At 34.2% G+C, this 18,473-nt stretch overlaps 1 protein-coding gene across 1 annotated transcript; it reads right to left on the bottom strand.

Moving 5' to 3' along the window:
* Window positions 1–15,675: 15,675 nt before the first annotated feature.
* On the bottom strand, window positions 15,676–16,887 carry LOC127718781 (uncharacterized). Its single transcript, XM_052224831.1, has one exon. It carries the CDS (start codon window positions 16,885–16,887, stop codon window positions 15,676–15,678), a length of 1,212 nt encoding a protein of 403 aa, XP_052080791.1.
* Window positions 16,888–18,473: the final 1,586 nt, after the last annotated feature.

The raw sequence follows: 18,473 nt of genomic DNA, 5'->3' as shown, positions 1-18,473 counted from the left end.
CACCACTGTCCCAGTTTAAGCCGGGGAGGGTTGAGCGTTCAAAAACATGTTTAGCCCTGCCATATTCTTTATGTGCCTGTTCTAAGTCAGGAGCCTGTAGTTCAGTGGTTGTCTGTCGACTCATATTTGATTTTTGGTAAATTGTTTTGTTATATATAATTAGGCCGTTAGTTTTTTTGTTTGAATTGTTTCACATTTTTCATGTCGGGGTCTTTTATAGCCGACTATACGGTATGGGTTTTTGTCATTGTTGAAGGCCGTAAGGTTGTCTATAATGGCTTACATTCACTTCATTTGAAATTGGGTGGATAGTTGCCTCATTGGCAATCATACTACATCTCCTTATTTTCATATTATATACCTGACTTTTAAACTCGTGTTTTCCTTAACATGCATGAAATATTTGTCACTGGACGTTAAAAATAAGCAACCAACAATCAATTAATTTAAACTTGTGTTAAATGAGGGTAAAAACATTTGATAAATTTGTTTTGTGGTGGGTTGGAGGACAAGAGGATTTCACATATGAATATGATGGCCAGGTAAGTGCTGAAAAAATAGGCATGATTAATGGCCGATTAAAATGAATAATAAATCCGCACAAAATCCTTCTGCACCCTCCCCCTCCCTGAGAATATCAAATAGTCGTCCCCTTACTGTTATTGTCCTTGTAGTTCTTATATTGATCCAGCTTATTGTCCCTACATGGATGTCCTACTAAGGCTGCCATACCATAAAAACGTTTATCACACAGCTCACATTCTATTATATCTGCATTCATAAATTTATTAGAGTCATTTAGACTAATCGACGCCATGTTTGTTATGTGCCTCTGCCGTCTAAACTACCTATTTAAAAGGAAGAGGCAGAAGAGAGCCAGAAGATCTTCCCAATGCAAAAAAACAGAAATGGACCTCTTCTGGCTCACTACTGAAGAACAAAAAAACACGCCCTAGGACAATATCATAGTGCATGATTTAATTCCCACATATGTCTAAAGGTTGGACTATAGTAGGATACCATAAAGTATATGATTTTATTCCCAAATATATATAAATGGTTAGACTGTAGGATGCAACCACCAGTCATCTATCAATTTGCAAAAACGTCTAATAGGTTGGAATGTAGGAGTATACCAATGGGCATGATTTAATTTTCACATTTATCTAATAGTTTGGACTACAATTACCATTAGGCATGATTTAAATCTGACACATGTATGATAGGTTGGACAGTAGAGAGATACCAAAGGGCTCGATTTAGATCCCATATATGTCTAATAGGTTGGACTGTAGAAGGATGCAATAGGGCATAATGTAATTCTCACATATGTTTAATAGATTGGACTAAAGTATTATAGCAGGTATGATCTTATTCACACTTGTCTATTAGGTTGGACTGTAGGAGTATACCATACCGGGGCATGATTTCATTCTCACATTTATCTAATAGTTTGGACTGTAGTAGAGTGCCATAGGGCATGATTTAATTCCTACATATGTCTTAAAAGTTGGACTACAGTAGGATACTATTAGGCATAATTTAAATCATACATATGTTGAATAGGTTGGACTGTAGAAAGCTACCAACAGGGCATGATTTAATTCTCACATGTGTATGATAGGTTGGACAGTAGAGAGATACCAAAGGGCTCGATTAAATTCCCACATATGTCTAATAGGTTGGACCGTAGGACAATATTATAGGATATGATTTAATTTAAAGGTTGGACTAAAGTAGGATACTATAAAGCATGATTTAATTCCCACATATATCTAATTGGTTTCAGACTGTAGGATGATACCATCAGGCATGATTCAATTCCCTCATATGTCTAATAGATTTGACTGTAGGACAATATTATAGGGCATTATTTAATTTATAAGTTGGACTAAAGTAGGATACAATAAAGCATGATTTAATTCCCACATATATCTTATAGGTTACAGACTGTAGGATGAAACCATTAGGCATGATTCAATTCCCACATATGTCTGAAAAGTTAGACTGTAGGAGGCTACCATAGGACATGATTTGATTCCAATATATGTCCAATAGTTTGCTTTTTAGGAGGATACAATAGGGCATGAATTAATTCCCACATATTTCGTAAAAGGTTGGACTACAGGAGGATACCATTAGCCATGATTTAATTTATACATATGTTTTATAGGTTGGACTGTAGGATGATACCAAAGAGCATGATTTAACTCCCAAATTAGTCAAAAAATTGGACTGTAGTAGTATACTAGTACCAAAAGGGCGTGATTTAACCATCATGCATGATTTAATTCCCACATATGTCTAATAGATTGGACTATAGTAGGATAGCATAAGGCATGATCTTATTCACACATATGTTTATTAAGTTGGACTGTAAGAGGTAATTATAGGGCATTATTTAATTCCCAAATTAGTCTAAAATGTAGGACTATAACAGGATACCATCAGGCATGAATTAATTCCAACATATGTCTAAAAAGTTGGATTGTAGGAGGATACCATAGGACATGATTTGATTCCAACATATGTCCAATAGTTTGCTTTTTAGGAGGATACAATAGGGCATGAATTAATTCCAACATATTTCGTAAAAGGTTGGACTACAGGAGGATACCATTAGCCATGATTTAATTCATACATATGTCTTATAGGTTGGACTGTAGGATGATACCAAAGAGCATGATTTAACTCCCAAAGTAGTCAAAAAGATTGGACTATAACAGGATACCATCAGGCATGAATTAATTTCAACTTATGTCTAAAGTCTAAAAAGTTGGACTGTAGGGGGATACCATAGGGCATGATTTAATTCTCACATTTATCTAATAGTTTGGACTACAATTACCATTAGGTATGATTTAAATCTAACACATGTATGATAGGTTGGACAGTAGAGAGATGCCAAAGGGCTCGATTTAGATCCCATATATGTCTAATAGGTTGGACTGTAGAAGGATGCAATAGGGCATGATGTAATTCTTACATATGTTTAATAGATTGGACTAAAGTATTATAGCAGGTATGATCTTATTCACACTTGTCTATTAGGTTGGGCTGTAGGAGTATACCATACCGGGGCATGATTTAATTCACATATATGTCTAACAGATTGGACTATAGAAGAAGGTCAATATAAGGCATGAATTATTTCCAACATATGTCTAAAAAGTTGGACTGTAGGAGGATACCATGGGGCATGATTTAACTCCGAAATTAGTCTTAAAGGTTATACTATAGTAGTATACCGAAAGGGTCCGATTTAATTCTCACATGCGTATAAAAGGTTGGACTGTAGAGAGATATCAAATGGCTCTATTTAATTCCCACATATGTCTAAAGGTTGGACTATAGTAGGATACCATAAAGGATATGATTTTATTCCCAAATATATATAAATGGTTAGACTGTAGGATGTTACCACCAGGCATCTATCAGTTTGCAAATATGTCTAATAAGTTGGACTGTAGGAGTATACCAATGGGCATGATTTAATTCTCACATATGTCTAATAGTTTGGATTACAGTAGGATACCATTAGGCATGATTTAAATCTAACATATGTATGATAGGTTGGACTGTGGGAGGATACCACCAGGGCATGATTTAATTCTCACATCTATCTAATAGTTTGGACTACAATTACCATTAGGCATGATTTAAATATAACACATGTATGATAGGTCGGACAGTAGTGAGATACCAAAGGGCTCGATTTAGATCCCATATATTTCTAATAGGTTGAACTATAGAAGGATACAATTAGGCATGATGTAATTCTCACATATGTTTAATAGATAGGACTTAAGTATTATAGCAGGTATGATCTTATTCACACTTGTCTGTTAGGTTGGACTGTAGGAGTATACCATGCCGGGGCATGATTTAATTCTAACATTTATCTAATAGTTTGGACTGTAGTAGAGTACCATAGGGCATGATTTAATTCCCACATATGTCTTTAAGGTTGGACTACAGTAGGATACTATTAGGCATAATTTAAATCATACATATGTCGAATAGGTTGGACTGTAGAAAGCTACCAACAGGGCATGATTTAATTCTCACATTTGTATGATAGGTTGGACAGTAGAGAGATACCAAAGTGCTCGATTAAATTCCCACATATGTCTAATAGGTTGGACCGTAGGACAATATTATAGGATATGATTTAATTTAAAGGTTGGACTAAAGTAAGATACTATATAAAGCATGATTTAATTCCCACATCTATCTAATAGGTTTCAGACTGTAGGATGATACAATCAGGCATGATTCAATTCCCTCATATGTCTAATAGATTGGACTGTAGGACAATATTATAGGGCATTATTTAATTTATAAGTTGGACTAAAGTAGGATACAATAAAGCATGATTTAATTCTCACATATATCTTATAGGTTACAGACTGTAGGATGAAACCATTAGGCATGATTCAATTCCCACATATGTCTGAAAAGATAGACTGTAGGAGGCTACCATAGGACATGATTTGATTCCAACATATTTCCAATAGTTTGCTTTTTAGGAGGATACAATAGGGCATGAATTAATTCCCACATATTTCTTAAAAGGTTGGACTACAGTAGGATACCATTAGCCATGATTTAATTCATACATATGTCTTATAGGTTGGACTGTAGGATAATACTAAAGAGCATGATTTAACTCCCAAATTAGTCAAAAAGATTGGACTGTAGTAGTATACTAGTACCAAAAGGGCGTGATTTAACCATCAAGCATGATTTAATTCCCACATATGTCTAATAGATTGGACTATAGTAGGATAGCATAAGGCATGATCTTATTCACACATATGTTTATTAGGTTGGACTGTAAGAGGTAATTATAGGGCATTATTTTATTCCCAAATTAGTCTAAAATGTAGGACTATAACAGGATACCATCAGACATGAATTAATTCCAACATATGTCTAAAAAGTTGGACTGTAGGATGATACCATAGGGCATGATTTAATTCACATATATGTCTAACAGATTGGACTATAGAAGAAGGTCAATATAGGGCATTATTTATTTCCAAATTATTCTAAAAGGTAGGACTATAACAGGATACCATAAGGCATGAATTATTTCCAACATATGTCTAAAAAGTTGGACTGAAGGAGGATACCATGGGGCATGATTTAACTCCGAAATTAGTCTTAAAGGTTAAACTATAGTAGTATACCGAAAGGGTCCGATTTAATTCTCACATGCGTATAAAAGGTTGGACTGTAGAGAGATATCAATTGGCTCTATTTAATTCCCACATATGTCATACAGGTTGGAGTGTAGGACAATATCATAGTGCATGATTTAATTCCCACATATGTCTAAAGGTTGGACTATAATAGGATACCAAAAAGTATATGATTTTATTCCCAAATATATATAAATGGTTAGACTGTAGGATGTTACCACCAGACATCTATCAATTTGCAAATATGTCTAATAGGTTGGACTGTAGGAGTATACCAATGGGCATGATTTAATTCTCACATTTATCTTATAGTTTGGACTACGGTAGGATACCATTAGGCATGATTTAAATCTAACATATGTATGATAGGTTGGACTGTGGGAAGATACCACCAGGGCATGATTTAATTCTCACATTTATTTAATAGTTTGGACTTCAGTTACCATTAGGCATGATTTAAATCTAACACATGTATGATAGGTTGGACAGTAGAGAGATACCAAAGGGTTCGATTTAGATCGCATATATGTCTAATAGGTTGGACTGTAGGAGTATACCATAATGGGGCATGCTTTAATTCTCACATTTATCTAATAGTTTGGACTGTAGTAGAGTACCATAGGGCATGATTTAATTCCGACATATGTCTTAAAGGTTGGACTACAGTAGGATACTATTAGGCATAATTTAAATCATACATATGTCGAATAGGTTGGACTGTAGAAGTCTACCAACAGGGCATGATTTAATTCTCACATGTGTATGATAGGTTGGACAGTAGAGAGATACCAAAGGGCTCGATTAAATTTCCACATATGTCTAATAGGTTGGACCGTAGGACAATATTATAGGATATGATTTAATTTAAAGGTTGGACTAAAGTAGGATACTATAAAGCATGATTTAATTCCCACATATATCTAATAGGTTTCAGACTGTAGGATGATACCATCAGGCATGATTCAATTCCCTCATATGTCTAATAGATTTGACTGTAGGACAATGTTATAGGGCATTATTTAATTTATAAGTTGGACTAAAGTAGGATACAATAAAGCATGATTTAATTCCCACATATATCTTATAGGTTACAGACTGTAGGACGAAACAATAAGGCATGATTCAATTCCCACATATGTCTGAAGAGTTAGACTGTAGGAGGCTACCATAGGACATGATTTGATTCCGACATATGTCCAATAGTTTGCTTTTTAGGAGGATACAATAGGGCATGAATTAATTTCCACATATTTCTTAAAAGGTTGGACTACAGTAGGATACCATTAGCCATGATTTAATTCATGCATATGTCTTATAGGTTGGACTGTAGGATGATACCAAAGAGCATGATTTAACTCCGAAATTAGTCAAAAAGATTGGACTGTAGTAGTATACTAGTACCAAAAGGGCGTGATTTAACCATCAAGCATGATTTAATTCCCACATATGTCTAATAGATTGGACTATAGTAGGATAGCATAAGGCATGATCTTATTCACACATATGTCTATTAGGTTGGACTGTAAGAGGTTATTATAGGGCATTACTTAATTCCCAAATTAGTCTAAAATGTAGGACTATAACAGGATACCATCAGGCATGAATTAATTTCAACTTATGTCTAAAAAGTTGGACTGTAGGGGGATACCATAGGGCATGATTTAATTCTCACATTTATCTAATAGTTTGGACTACAATTACCATTAGGCATGATTTAAATCTCACATATGTTTAACAGATTGGACTATAGTAGGATAGCATAAGGCATGATTTAATTCTCATATATGTCTAACAGATTGGACTATAGTAGGAGGTCAATATAGGGCATTATTTATTTCCAAATTAGTCTAAAAGGTAGGACTATAACAGGATACCATAAGGCATGAATTATTTCCAACATATGTCTAAAAAGTTGGACTGTAGGAGGATACCATGTGGCATGATTTAACTCCGAAATTAGTCTTAAAGGTTAAACTATAGTAGTATACCGAAAGGGTCCGATTTAATTCTCACATGTGTATAAAGGGTTGGACTGTAGAGAGATATCAAATGGCTCTATTTAATTCCCACATATGTCATATAGGTTGGAGTGTAGGACAATATCATAGTGCATGATTTAATTCCCACATATGTCTAAAGGTTGGACTATAGTAGGATACCATAAAGTATATGATTTTATTCCCAAATATATATAAATGGTTAGACTGTAGGATGCAACCACCAGTCATCTATCAATTTGCAAAAACGTCTAATAGGTTGGAATGTAGGAGTATACTAATGGGCATGATTTAATTTTCACATTTATCTAATAGTTTGGACTACAATTACCATTAGGCATGATTTAAATCTGACACATGTATGATAGGTTGGACAGTAGAGAGATACCAAAGGGCTCGATTTAGATCCCATATATGTCTAATAGGTTGGACTGTAGAAGGATGCAATAGGGCATAATGTAATTCTCACATATGTTTAATAGATTGGACTAAAGTATTATAGCAGGTATGATCTTATTCACATTTGTCTATTAGGTTGGACTGTAGGAGTATACCATACCGGGGCATGATTTAATTCTCACATTTATCTAATAGTTTGGACTGTAGTAGAGTACCATAGGGCATGATTTAATTCCTACATATGTCTTAAAGGTTGGACTACAGTAGGATACTATTAGGCATAATTTAAATCATACATATGTTGAATAGGTTGGACTGTAGAAAGCTACCAACAGGGCATGATTTAATTCTCACATGTGTATGATAGGTTGGACAGTAGAGAGATACCAAAGGGCTCGATTAAATTCCCACATATGTCTAATAGGTTGGACCGTAGGACAATATTATAGGATATGATTTAATTTAAAGGTTGGACTAAAGTAGGATACTATAAAGCATGATTTAATTCCCACATATATCTAATTGGTTTCAGACTGTAGGATGATACCATCAGGCATGATTCAATTCCCTCATATGTCTAATAGATTTGACTGTAGGACAATATTATAGGGCATTATTTAATTTATAAGTTGGACTAAAGTAGGATACAATAAAGCATGATTTAATTCCCACATATATCTTATAGGTTACAGACTGTAGGATGAAACCATTAGGCATGATTCAATTCCCACATATGTCTGAAAAGTTAGACTGTAGGAGGCTACCATAGGACATGATTTGATTCCAATATATGTCCAATAGTTTGCTTTTTAGGAGGAAACAATAGGGCATGAATTAATTCCCACATATTTCGTAAAAGGTTGGACTACAGGAGGATACCATTAGCCATGATTTAATTTATACATATGTTTTATAGGTTGGACTGTAGGATGATACCAAAGAGCATGATTTAACTCCCAAATTAGTCAAAAAATTGGACTGTAGTAGTATACTAGTACCAAAAGGGCGTGATTTAACCATCAAGCATGATTTAATTCCCACATATGTCTAATAGATTGGACTATAGTAGGATAGCATAAGGCATGATCTTATTCACACATATGTTTATTAAGTTGGACTTTAAGAGGTAATTATAGGGCATTATTTAATTCCCAAATTAGTCTAAAATGTAGGACTATAACAGGATACCATCAGGCATGAATTAATTCCAACATATGTCTAAAAAGTTGGATTGTAGGAGGATACCATAGGACATGATTTGATTCCAACATATGTCCAATAGTTTGCTTTTTAGGAGGATACAATAGGGCATGAATTAATTCCAACATATTTCGTAAAAGGTTGGACTACAGGAGGATACCATTAGCCATGATTTAATTCATACATATGTCTTATAGGTTGGACTGTAGGATGATACCAAAGAGCATGATTTAACTCCCAAATTAGTCAAAAAGATTGAACTGTAGAAGTATACCAAAAGGGCATGATTTAACCATCAAGCATGATTTAATTCCCACATATGTCTAATAGATTGGACTATAGTAGGATAGCATAAGGCATGATCTTATTCACACATATGTCTATTAGGTTGGACTGTAAGAGGTTATTATAGGGCATTATTTAAATCCCAAATTAGTCTAAAAGGTAGGACTATAACAGGATACCATAAGGCATGAATTAATTCCAACATATGTCTAAAAAGTTGGACTGTAGGAGGATACCATGGGGCATGATTTAACTCCGAAATTAGTCTAAAAGGTTGGACTATAGTAGTATACCTACAGGGCATGATTTAATTCTAACCTGTGTATGATAGGTTGGACAGAAGAGAGATACCAAAGGGCTTGATCTAGTTCCCACATATTGTAATAGGTTGGACTGTAGAAGGATACCATAGGGCATGATTTAATTCTCACATATGTCTAATAGGTTGGACTATAGTAGGATAGCATAAGGCATGATCTTATTCACACATATGTCTATTAGGTTGGACTGTAGGAGGTAAATATTGGGCATTATTTATTTCCAAATTAGTCTAAAAGGTAGGACTATAACAGGATACCATAAGGCATGAATTAATTCCAACATATGTCTGAAAAGTTGGACTGTAGAAGGATACAATGGGGCATGATTTAACTCCTAAATTAGTCTTAAAGGTTATACTATAGTAGTCTACCAACAGGGCATGATTTAATTCTAACCTGTGTATGATAGGTTGGACAGAAGAGAGATATCAAATGGCTCTATTTATTTCCCACATATGTCATATAGGTTGGAGTGTAGGAAAATATCATAGGGCATGATTTAATTCCCACATATGTCTAAAGGTTGGACTGTAGTAGGATACCATAAAGTATAAGATTTTATTTTCACATATATATAAAAGGTTAGACTGTAGGATGTTACCACCAGGAATCTATCAATTTCAACACATGTCTAATAGGCTGGACTGTAGGAAGATACCACAGGGCTTAATTTAATTCCCACATTAGTCTAAAAGTTTGGACTATAATAATAACTCATCATAGCTATCAGAATCAAAATTGTGTACGACAGACGCGCGTTTTGTTTACAGAAAACCATATCGTACCATTCATACCGGAAGAAACTTTTATTTTCGTTGACGTCGAAGGCTTTGAGAAATTAAGCATAATTGACCCCGGGTGCCAATTATGACGTATGGCAAGCCGTTTTACTATTTATTCTAACTTCAAGATATCTGATAAACCTTATCAGATATCTCATATAGTTTATAAGATATCTTATATAGTTAAGATCTCTCATATAATTTATATGATATCTCATATAAATTTCCTTATAAGATATTTTATATACTTTATAAGATATCTTATCTTATAAATTTTATAAGATATGTTATAAAGTTTATAAGATATGTTAAAAAGTTTATAAGATATCTTATAATAAAATGTTGACACAGAGATATGTCTTGCCTGTCGGCATAAAATTCAAAAAAAGACAATCTGATGGACAGCAACATGATTTATTAATTCAGTCGCTTGACCATTTTCTAGTAGGCAGGGCCTGAAAATAATCGTCAAACTAATATGTACTGATAGTAATGCAACTTTAAACAACATATCATTGATCTATCACAAGTAGTTCTTATCAAACTGACTTAAGCAGAAAACTTAACATTGAAAATTGTTAATTCATTCAAAGTCACTGGAGTATGATCTAGGGGACTGTTGCATAAGTCCTTGTCAACACAATCATTGGAATTATTTAAGACACAACTCAGAATCACTATGTAACATTTATTTTACTCTAACCTTCAAATTACAAATCTATTTCTTTTATACACAATACAACTCCGTTTCTCCGTTGACGATATGTCATGTGAATAAATTACATAAATAATAGACAATTAACGGAGTTATGAATACAATGAACGGATCATTAAATTACATAAATAATAGACAATAAACGGAGTTATGAATATAATGAACGGATCCCTAAGTTACATAATAATAAATATGGAGCACATTCAAAAGATGAAAAGAAAATAAATCGCGGTTCGCGACACTCCCGACAAGAAATCTGGTTTTTAATTATAATGTTCAGAATATTGTTGTTCTGTTTCGATTTTAGAAAAAACTTCATCTCCATTGATATAAGAAACAGTCCTAGAAAATTTTAATACAATTGTTTGTGTTTTGGTTGTAACATGTGAAATCTCTACAGCAGTTTCAGGATTGTCACGGCATTCTTCATCACTTATCACAATTACTTCATTATCTGTACTATTATTTTCGACACTGTGTTCAAAAGTATCAGGAGATGAAACGTCTTCGTATGGTGTCTTCGTTTCCATCAATCCTTCAATTTCCGTACTTGAAAAACAATCATCAAAATTGAAATTTTCACATATATTATTATTTTCATCATGAATTACATTTTCACTTTCATCACTTGATAAGAATTCATCAATATTAAAATCTTCCCCACTATCATCTTGAATATCATTTAGGTCTTGTAACAAATCTAGAATTGTATCGTCATCGCTTATGTCTTCGTAGTATTGTTTTTTTGGTGTTTCAATATCTCCTCTATTGGCCTCTATAGCTTTTCGTCTGGCATCAAGTTTTGGAAGTTGATGTATAGAACACAAATGTCTAAACAGGTATTCCTTACGAATGAATTTTGCAAAACATCCATCTTCTGTGTAATTCCAATGTTCATGGATTTTGGAATGATTTACTTTTACATGTCGATTCAGATTTCTTTTATACTTGTATTCCCGAGAACAAAAATTGCATCCAAACATATCGGTATATTAATGGCGTGAGATATCTTATATAAAATGATTTTCTTTAAATAGGAATATGTAGAAAAGGCGCATGAAATTCACGTGCATTTTTCGTTAAATAAACGACTCCGTTGAGGTATTTAAACATCTCCGTTAGAACATAAACAAACAGGTAAATTTAAATGTCTTCGATAGTATATAATCAATAATTTAAAAAATGACTCCTCTAGTTCAGTCTTGTTACAATTATTTACAATGTTAAATTATATACACTCTCCCGAAATCAAACTATTATTCCCCGTAAAAATCTTTGATATTACGTCTAGCCTTTTCAGCAGACTTCCTTACAGGTCTCGTTTCAGCAGATTCACTGTGAGACGTATTCTCCTCCTCCAACTCTGGTTTTTCTTCAATTTCCAAAGGGTATAATAAATTCAGCGGACGACTAATAACTTTTCTTGATGAAAGAACTACTTTCGCTGATCTAATCTCACCATCATTACTATGAATTAACTGTACTAGTCTTCCTAATTTCCACACTTCTCTTGGAAGGTTGTCTTTAATTAAGACAACATCTCCAACGATTGGAGCATATGGTGATTTCACTCTACCACACTTTAACTTGGTCTGAGTTCTTTCTCTCAAACTTTATAAATATTCATCCCTCCACATTGTCCAAAACGAATCCAAAAGTTTTTGTCCTTTTTTCCACATTTTAAGTAATTTGTCAGTTGAACTTTCAACAGGTGAGTAACTTTGGTCATTTATATCATATTCAATTTCTGGAATACCAATATTTGGGTTCAATGTGAGAAAGTGGCTTGGCGTGAGATTAATATTTGAATTCACATCATCCCCTATGTAAATTAATGGTCTGGCATTAACAATTGCTTCAGTTTCTTTAATAACTGTTAGTAGTTGAACGTCGCTGACTAACCTTCCTTTCAGAACTTTTCGCAAAGAACGTTTTACCACTCCAACAAGCCTTTCGTAAAAACCTCCCATCCATGGTGCTAATTCCGTTATAAACGTCCAGCGAATGCCAGCATTAGACACATAGTTTTGAACGTCATCACTTTTAATCACTTTCTTCCAAACTAAATCTAAAGTTGCACTACCTAACTTGAACTGGGCTGCATTATCACTTAGAATATTGCATGGAGCACCTCGAATTGATACGAATCTTCTAAATGCGTACAAAAATTCTTCAGTTGTCATATCATTCAACAATTCTAAATGTATAGCACGTGTAACAAAACAGGTAAACAAACATACCCATCTTTTCTTGTTCTCGCCATCAAATTTTACATAGATCGGTCCTAGATAATCTAGGCCAGTACTTGCAAATGGAATGGATTGTGATACTCTAGATCTTGGATATGGGGGCATCTTAGGCATTCGGTAAGGTCCACCTTCAAACTTGCGACATACCAAGCAATGTCGTAAAACTTGTCTAACTGTGGAACGACCTTGTGGGATCCAGTACTTGTGTCTTATTTTACTGAGAGTTTGTGATACACCACTATGAAAGAGGTCTTTATGTATTCTTTCAATGATCAAACGCGTGAAGTCCTCCCCACGCGGAAGAAGAATCGGTATTCTAGCTGCTTCACTCAGATCTGCATTTTCGAATCTCCCTTTACAAAGTAAAAAAACCATCATCAGATATGAAAAGCCCAAGTTGATTTCGTAGGTTGTTTGTTTTGTTTTCACATATTGCACTAAAAATATCTGAATAATTCCTCCTTTGTACAAATCTAATCCATTTTTCTTCTGCAATTTTTAGTTCCTCGCATGTCAAGATTTTGCTAGTCTTTACTGAAATTTTCTTAATTCGTGAAATGAATCGATCAGCCCATGCTGTCACTCGTATAAGTTTGTAATACGATGAGAAATTGTTGCACTGTATTCCATACGGTGTTTCAATCTGATTTTCTTCAATTTCTTTGGTACAGAGCAATGCACTACTTTCTGTTGTTTTCTTTCCTACTTTCAACTCACATTTATATTCTTCTTTAGCTAATAAATCTTCACAGGTGAATATTTTCCAATGATGAATGTCATTCAAAAGCCACTCGGGACCGTGCCACCACAGACTATTGTCACAGAGCTGTCTAGTCGATGTTCCTCTTGTTGCAACGTCTGCTGGGTTTTCTTTGGTGGAAACATACAAGAATCTAACATCTTTATGATTTTTGATTTCCGTTATTCGATTTTTCACAAATACACCAAGGTCCTTTTTTGTCGAAATCCACGTTAAAACACACTGCGAGTCTGTCCAAAGATATATCGTTTCAATGGGTACATTTAATTCACTTTTAACGAATGCTAAACACCTGACACCTATCAAAACACCCATCAATTCCAGCCTCGGAATAGTCATCCCTTTTACTGGAGCTAACCTTGATTTTGAAAATATTAGATCACACTTACTATATTTCGAACCAGTTTGATGCAAATATATAACAGTCGCATACGCACTCCCAGAGGCATCACAAAAACATAAAAGCCTATATTGAACTTTATCTTCCCCAGTCATAAAACCAATACTTCTTGAAATTTGGGATTCGAACACCTTTTGTAGTTCTGTTTGAATAGAACCCCATTTTAATGAGTCTGTTCCTTGTAATTCTTCATCCCAACGTAAGTGTTTCTTCCACAAATCCTGAAGAAATATTTTACCACTTATAAGAATAGGAGAAAATAATCCTAGCGGATCGAACACTTCTGATATTTCCTTTAATGTCTTCCGTTTTGTTATGTTTCCTGAGTTGATAGAGGACTGAGAATGTTTCACAGATATTGTATCATTTTCAATATTCCACAGATGTCCAAGAACTTTGGTTTGATTCACCTTTGGCTTGTCTTCAGGTAGAAGGAAATCATTCACTGACTGGCTATTCGAAATCCATTCTCGTAGATTCATTGAAGCATCCTTAAATATTTGTTTTGATTCTGAGTAATGTGTCAAAGCATCTGTTACGGTATTTGTACCAGTAATGAGATTATCCACATAAATGTTATTTCTAATTAGCTCTGCTGTAGGCGTATTATACTTGTTAGGATGACTGTCAATGGTAGCTGCAAGAAGGAATGGACTAGATATTACACCAAAGGGAACACGGCAAAAACGAAATTCCTGAATATTTTCATTATTTAATGAAAAATTCTCACTATCTTTTAACCATAAAAATCTAGTTACATCTCGATCGCTGTTTTGAAGCCCGACTTGAAGAAATGCCTTCTCAATATCTGCAACAAGAGCTATTCTGTGAAGCCTGAATCTTATTACTAGTAATATACCACAGAGATTGCGAAGCATAACTGGACCACGATATAGACACTCATTTAAGCTGTTGACATCCTTGTTCATCTTAGCAGAAGCATCATACACTATTCTCAGCTTAGTTGTCGATTTTTGTGGAGTTATAACTGCGTGGTGTGGAATAAAATGTTTTCTTCCATCAACTTTCTTCTCGTCTACCAATTCGATTATACCTTTCTTTAACTGATCTTGGATAACTGAATTATATTGAGTCATCAACTCTGGTTTATTTCGCATTCGCGCAACACACGACTTCAATCGACCCATGGCAAGTTCTCTATTCACTGGTAGTTCATAATTTTCTTCTTTCCATGGCCATTTAACAAAATACCTTCAATCTGTCTAGTAATTCCTATCGAATCTAAATTCCAAAGGTCTGTAATGTCTGGTATTACAGAAACCGAAGAATCAGTTGTATTATGGTTTGTCATCGTCATAACACCTGTATTTGAAAGGATCAGCAATCCAGTTTCAGTTTTTTCGTCATCCATTTTCCGTGATCTTCCTGTCAATATCCATCCTAATTTTGATGCCAACAAGTTGTATTTCTATTCTCTGAGACAATATCAAATCCAAATAATAATCATTGCCAATTAACAATTCCACTGCAGAAGACTCACTCCGTAATGGAATATCGTCGGCTACTTCCACATCCTTTACGAAATGTTTTAAATGTTCCACAGATGAAATATCAATTCTTTTCCTTTGAACACTCCCACTAATGACTGGCACAATATTGGCAACAATACTGAAAAATTTCCCGTTGTTAAGTTTGATGTTCAATTTTGTTGAAGATGTCTTCACAATTTTCGGTTTATCACTGCCGAATGTTACAAGTTTTATTTCTTCTTCTTTTTCACCTTTCAGTTTGAGTTTGGTGGCCAGTTTCTGGGAAATATACGTCCTCTGTGATCCAGAATCAAATAAAATTCTTGTTTCTTGTTGCATAGAATTAGTAGGATTCCCAATTTTAGTTTTTGCTGTTTGCATCAAAACCATTTCACTAGATGAAATAAACACATTTTCATGAACAACTTCACATCCTTCATCAGAATAAGCGTTTAAGTCTATACCATTGACACATTCTTCTGTGAAATTACCACTATATTCTTCTGACAAATGAACACTAGTTAATTTCAATTTGAATTTCTTCGGACATAAACTTCTATGGTGAGAATCTCTTTCATTACAATGGATGCATATTTTGTTTCTTTTGCAATCAGCTGATTGATGTCCATATTTTAGACATTTGTAACAACTTCCTTTTAATTGTCGTTTGCGTTCCTCAATACTTTGATACTTTGGGCATTCATCACTCCAATGTTGTTGATAACAATATCTACATTTGTCAAAATAAGATATGTTACTTGGTTTATTATCTGTAGTTGCCACTAATGCTTCAGCTGACTTTACTAATTGACCATTTCGATTACCATTTTGATATCTGGAATTTTTTGTCTGCCAATGTTTATTCTTCGGACGGAAATTCTGTCCTCCGTTGAACGCTTTGTTGGAAGCTCCGTTGGACGCTCCGTTGGATAATTCTTTGGGTGTCTCATTTTTATCAGACTTTTCTCTCGCAACCACATAATCACGTAATTTGTCACATAAACTCATAACTGTCCATTTTTCTTGTGATCCCTTTTGAATTTCTAACTGAAGAAGAACTTCCTCTGGTAACTTGCTTTTAACCATAGATACAAATATGTCTTGACTCACATTTTGCTTTAGCACTTCTAAACTACGTAAATGACGGTTTAATGTATTTAAGAAATTTCTTAGAGAAGAAGTTTTGTTTGACGCCGATTCTAAATTAATCATCTCATTATAATGTAAATCAATAACAACCTGAATGTTTCCAAATCTTTCTTGCAAAATTGAAACTGCAACTTCGTAATTATCATTTGACAAGTTTAAACCTGATATTGCTTGTTTCGCTTCACCACCAAGTTTACTTTTCAAAAAATTGAATTTCTCAACCTTCGAAAGCTTTTTGTTCTTGTGTATAGTGCTTTCAAAAGAATCCCAGAATTCTATCCATTTGATTTTGTCACCATAAAATGAAATAATATCTATCTTTGGCAGTTTCACAAATGACTCATCGTTTTCTTTCCTTTGTTGTCTAATCAATATTTCATTTTGCTGTTTCATTTGAGTTTCAACTATATCTTTCATTTCTCTTTGAAGTTCAACTATTTGGATAGGATTGAAATTTTCATATTTTTCACCACTTTCCTGTTTGATAAATTCAACTAACCTTTCTTTGTATTGCTCCAAATCCAAATAACAATCCGTAGCCTCAGAGCACAGTTGACAATCCTCTTCTACTACATTTTCAATTTCTTCTGTTTCTTCTTCTCCAAGTGCACTGGCCACTTTACCGCTCTGAACTTCCAATTTGTTTACATAAAGTTTCAATTTTTCAACACACTTTGACGACTTCAGCACATATTGCTGATGTTCAGGAAGAGGCACTTCAGAATTGATAATTCCAATCGAATTTCCATTTGAAGACAATTACGATATCTTGTTCTAACACCTTTAAGATAACTAGAAGCTGGAATTTTGCACAATATTTTGTTAACTCACTTTGTAATTTGTTTTTCACTCCCGGGTTCCGGCACCAAACAATGTTGCATAAGTCCTTGTCAACACAATCATTGGAATTATTTAAGACACAACTCAGAATCACTATGTAACATTTATTTTACTCTAACCTTCAAATTACAAATCTATTTCTTTTATACACAATACAACTCCGTTTCTCCGTTGACGATATGTCATGTGAATAAATTACATAAATAATAGACAATTAACGGAGTTATGAACACAATGAACGAATCATTAAATTACATAAATAATAGACAATAAACGGAGTTATGAATATAATGAACGGATCCTTAAGTTACATAATAATAAATATGGAGCACATTCAAAAGATGAAAAGAAAATAAATCGCGGTTCGCGACAGGGACAGGGCCTCGAAATAGTCGTCAAAATGATATGAACTGATAGTAATGCAACTGCATACAAAATATCATTGATCTATCACAAGTAGATCCTATCAAACTAACTTAAGCAGAAAACTTAACATTGAAAATTGCTAATTAATTCAAAGTCACTGGACCATGACCTAAGGCCCGGGTGGGGGGGGGGGGGGGGGGCTCGAAATAGTAATGCACTTTATATCAAATATCAATGATCTATCTATCACAAGTATTTCTATCAAACTAACTTAATTAAAACTAAACAATTGTTGACGCCGTCGCCGGAAAATCAAT

The sequence above is a fragment of the Mytilus californianus genome, unplaced genomic scaffold, assembly GCF_021869535.1.
Source record: "Mytilus californianus isolate M0D057914Y unplaced genomic scaffold, xbMytCali1.0.p SCAF_10, whole genome shotgun sequence".
Taxonomy (NCBI): domain Eukaryota; kingdom Metazoa; phylum Mollusca; class Bivalvia; order Mytilida; family Mytilidae; genus Mytilus; species Mytilus californianus.
Note: the sequence above shows the minus strand (reverse complement) of the source record. Positions and strands in the feature narration are given on the sequence as shown.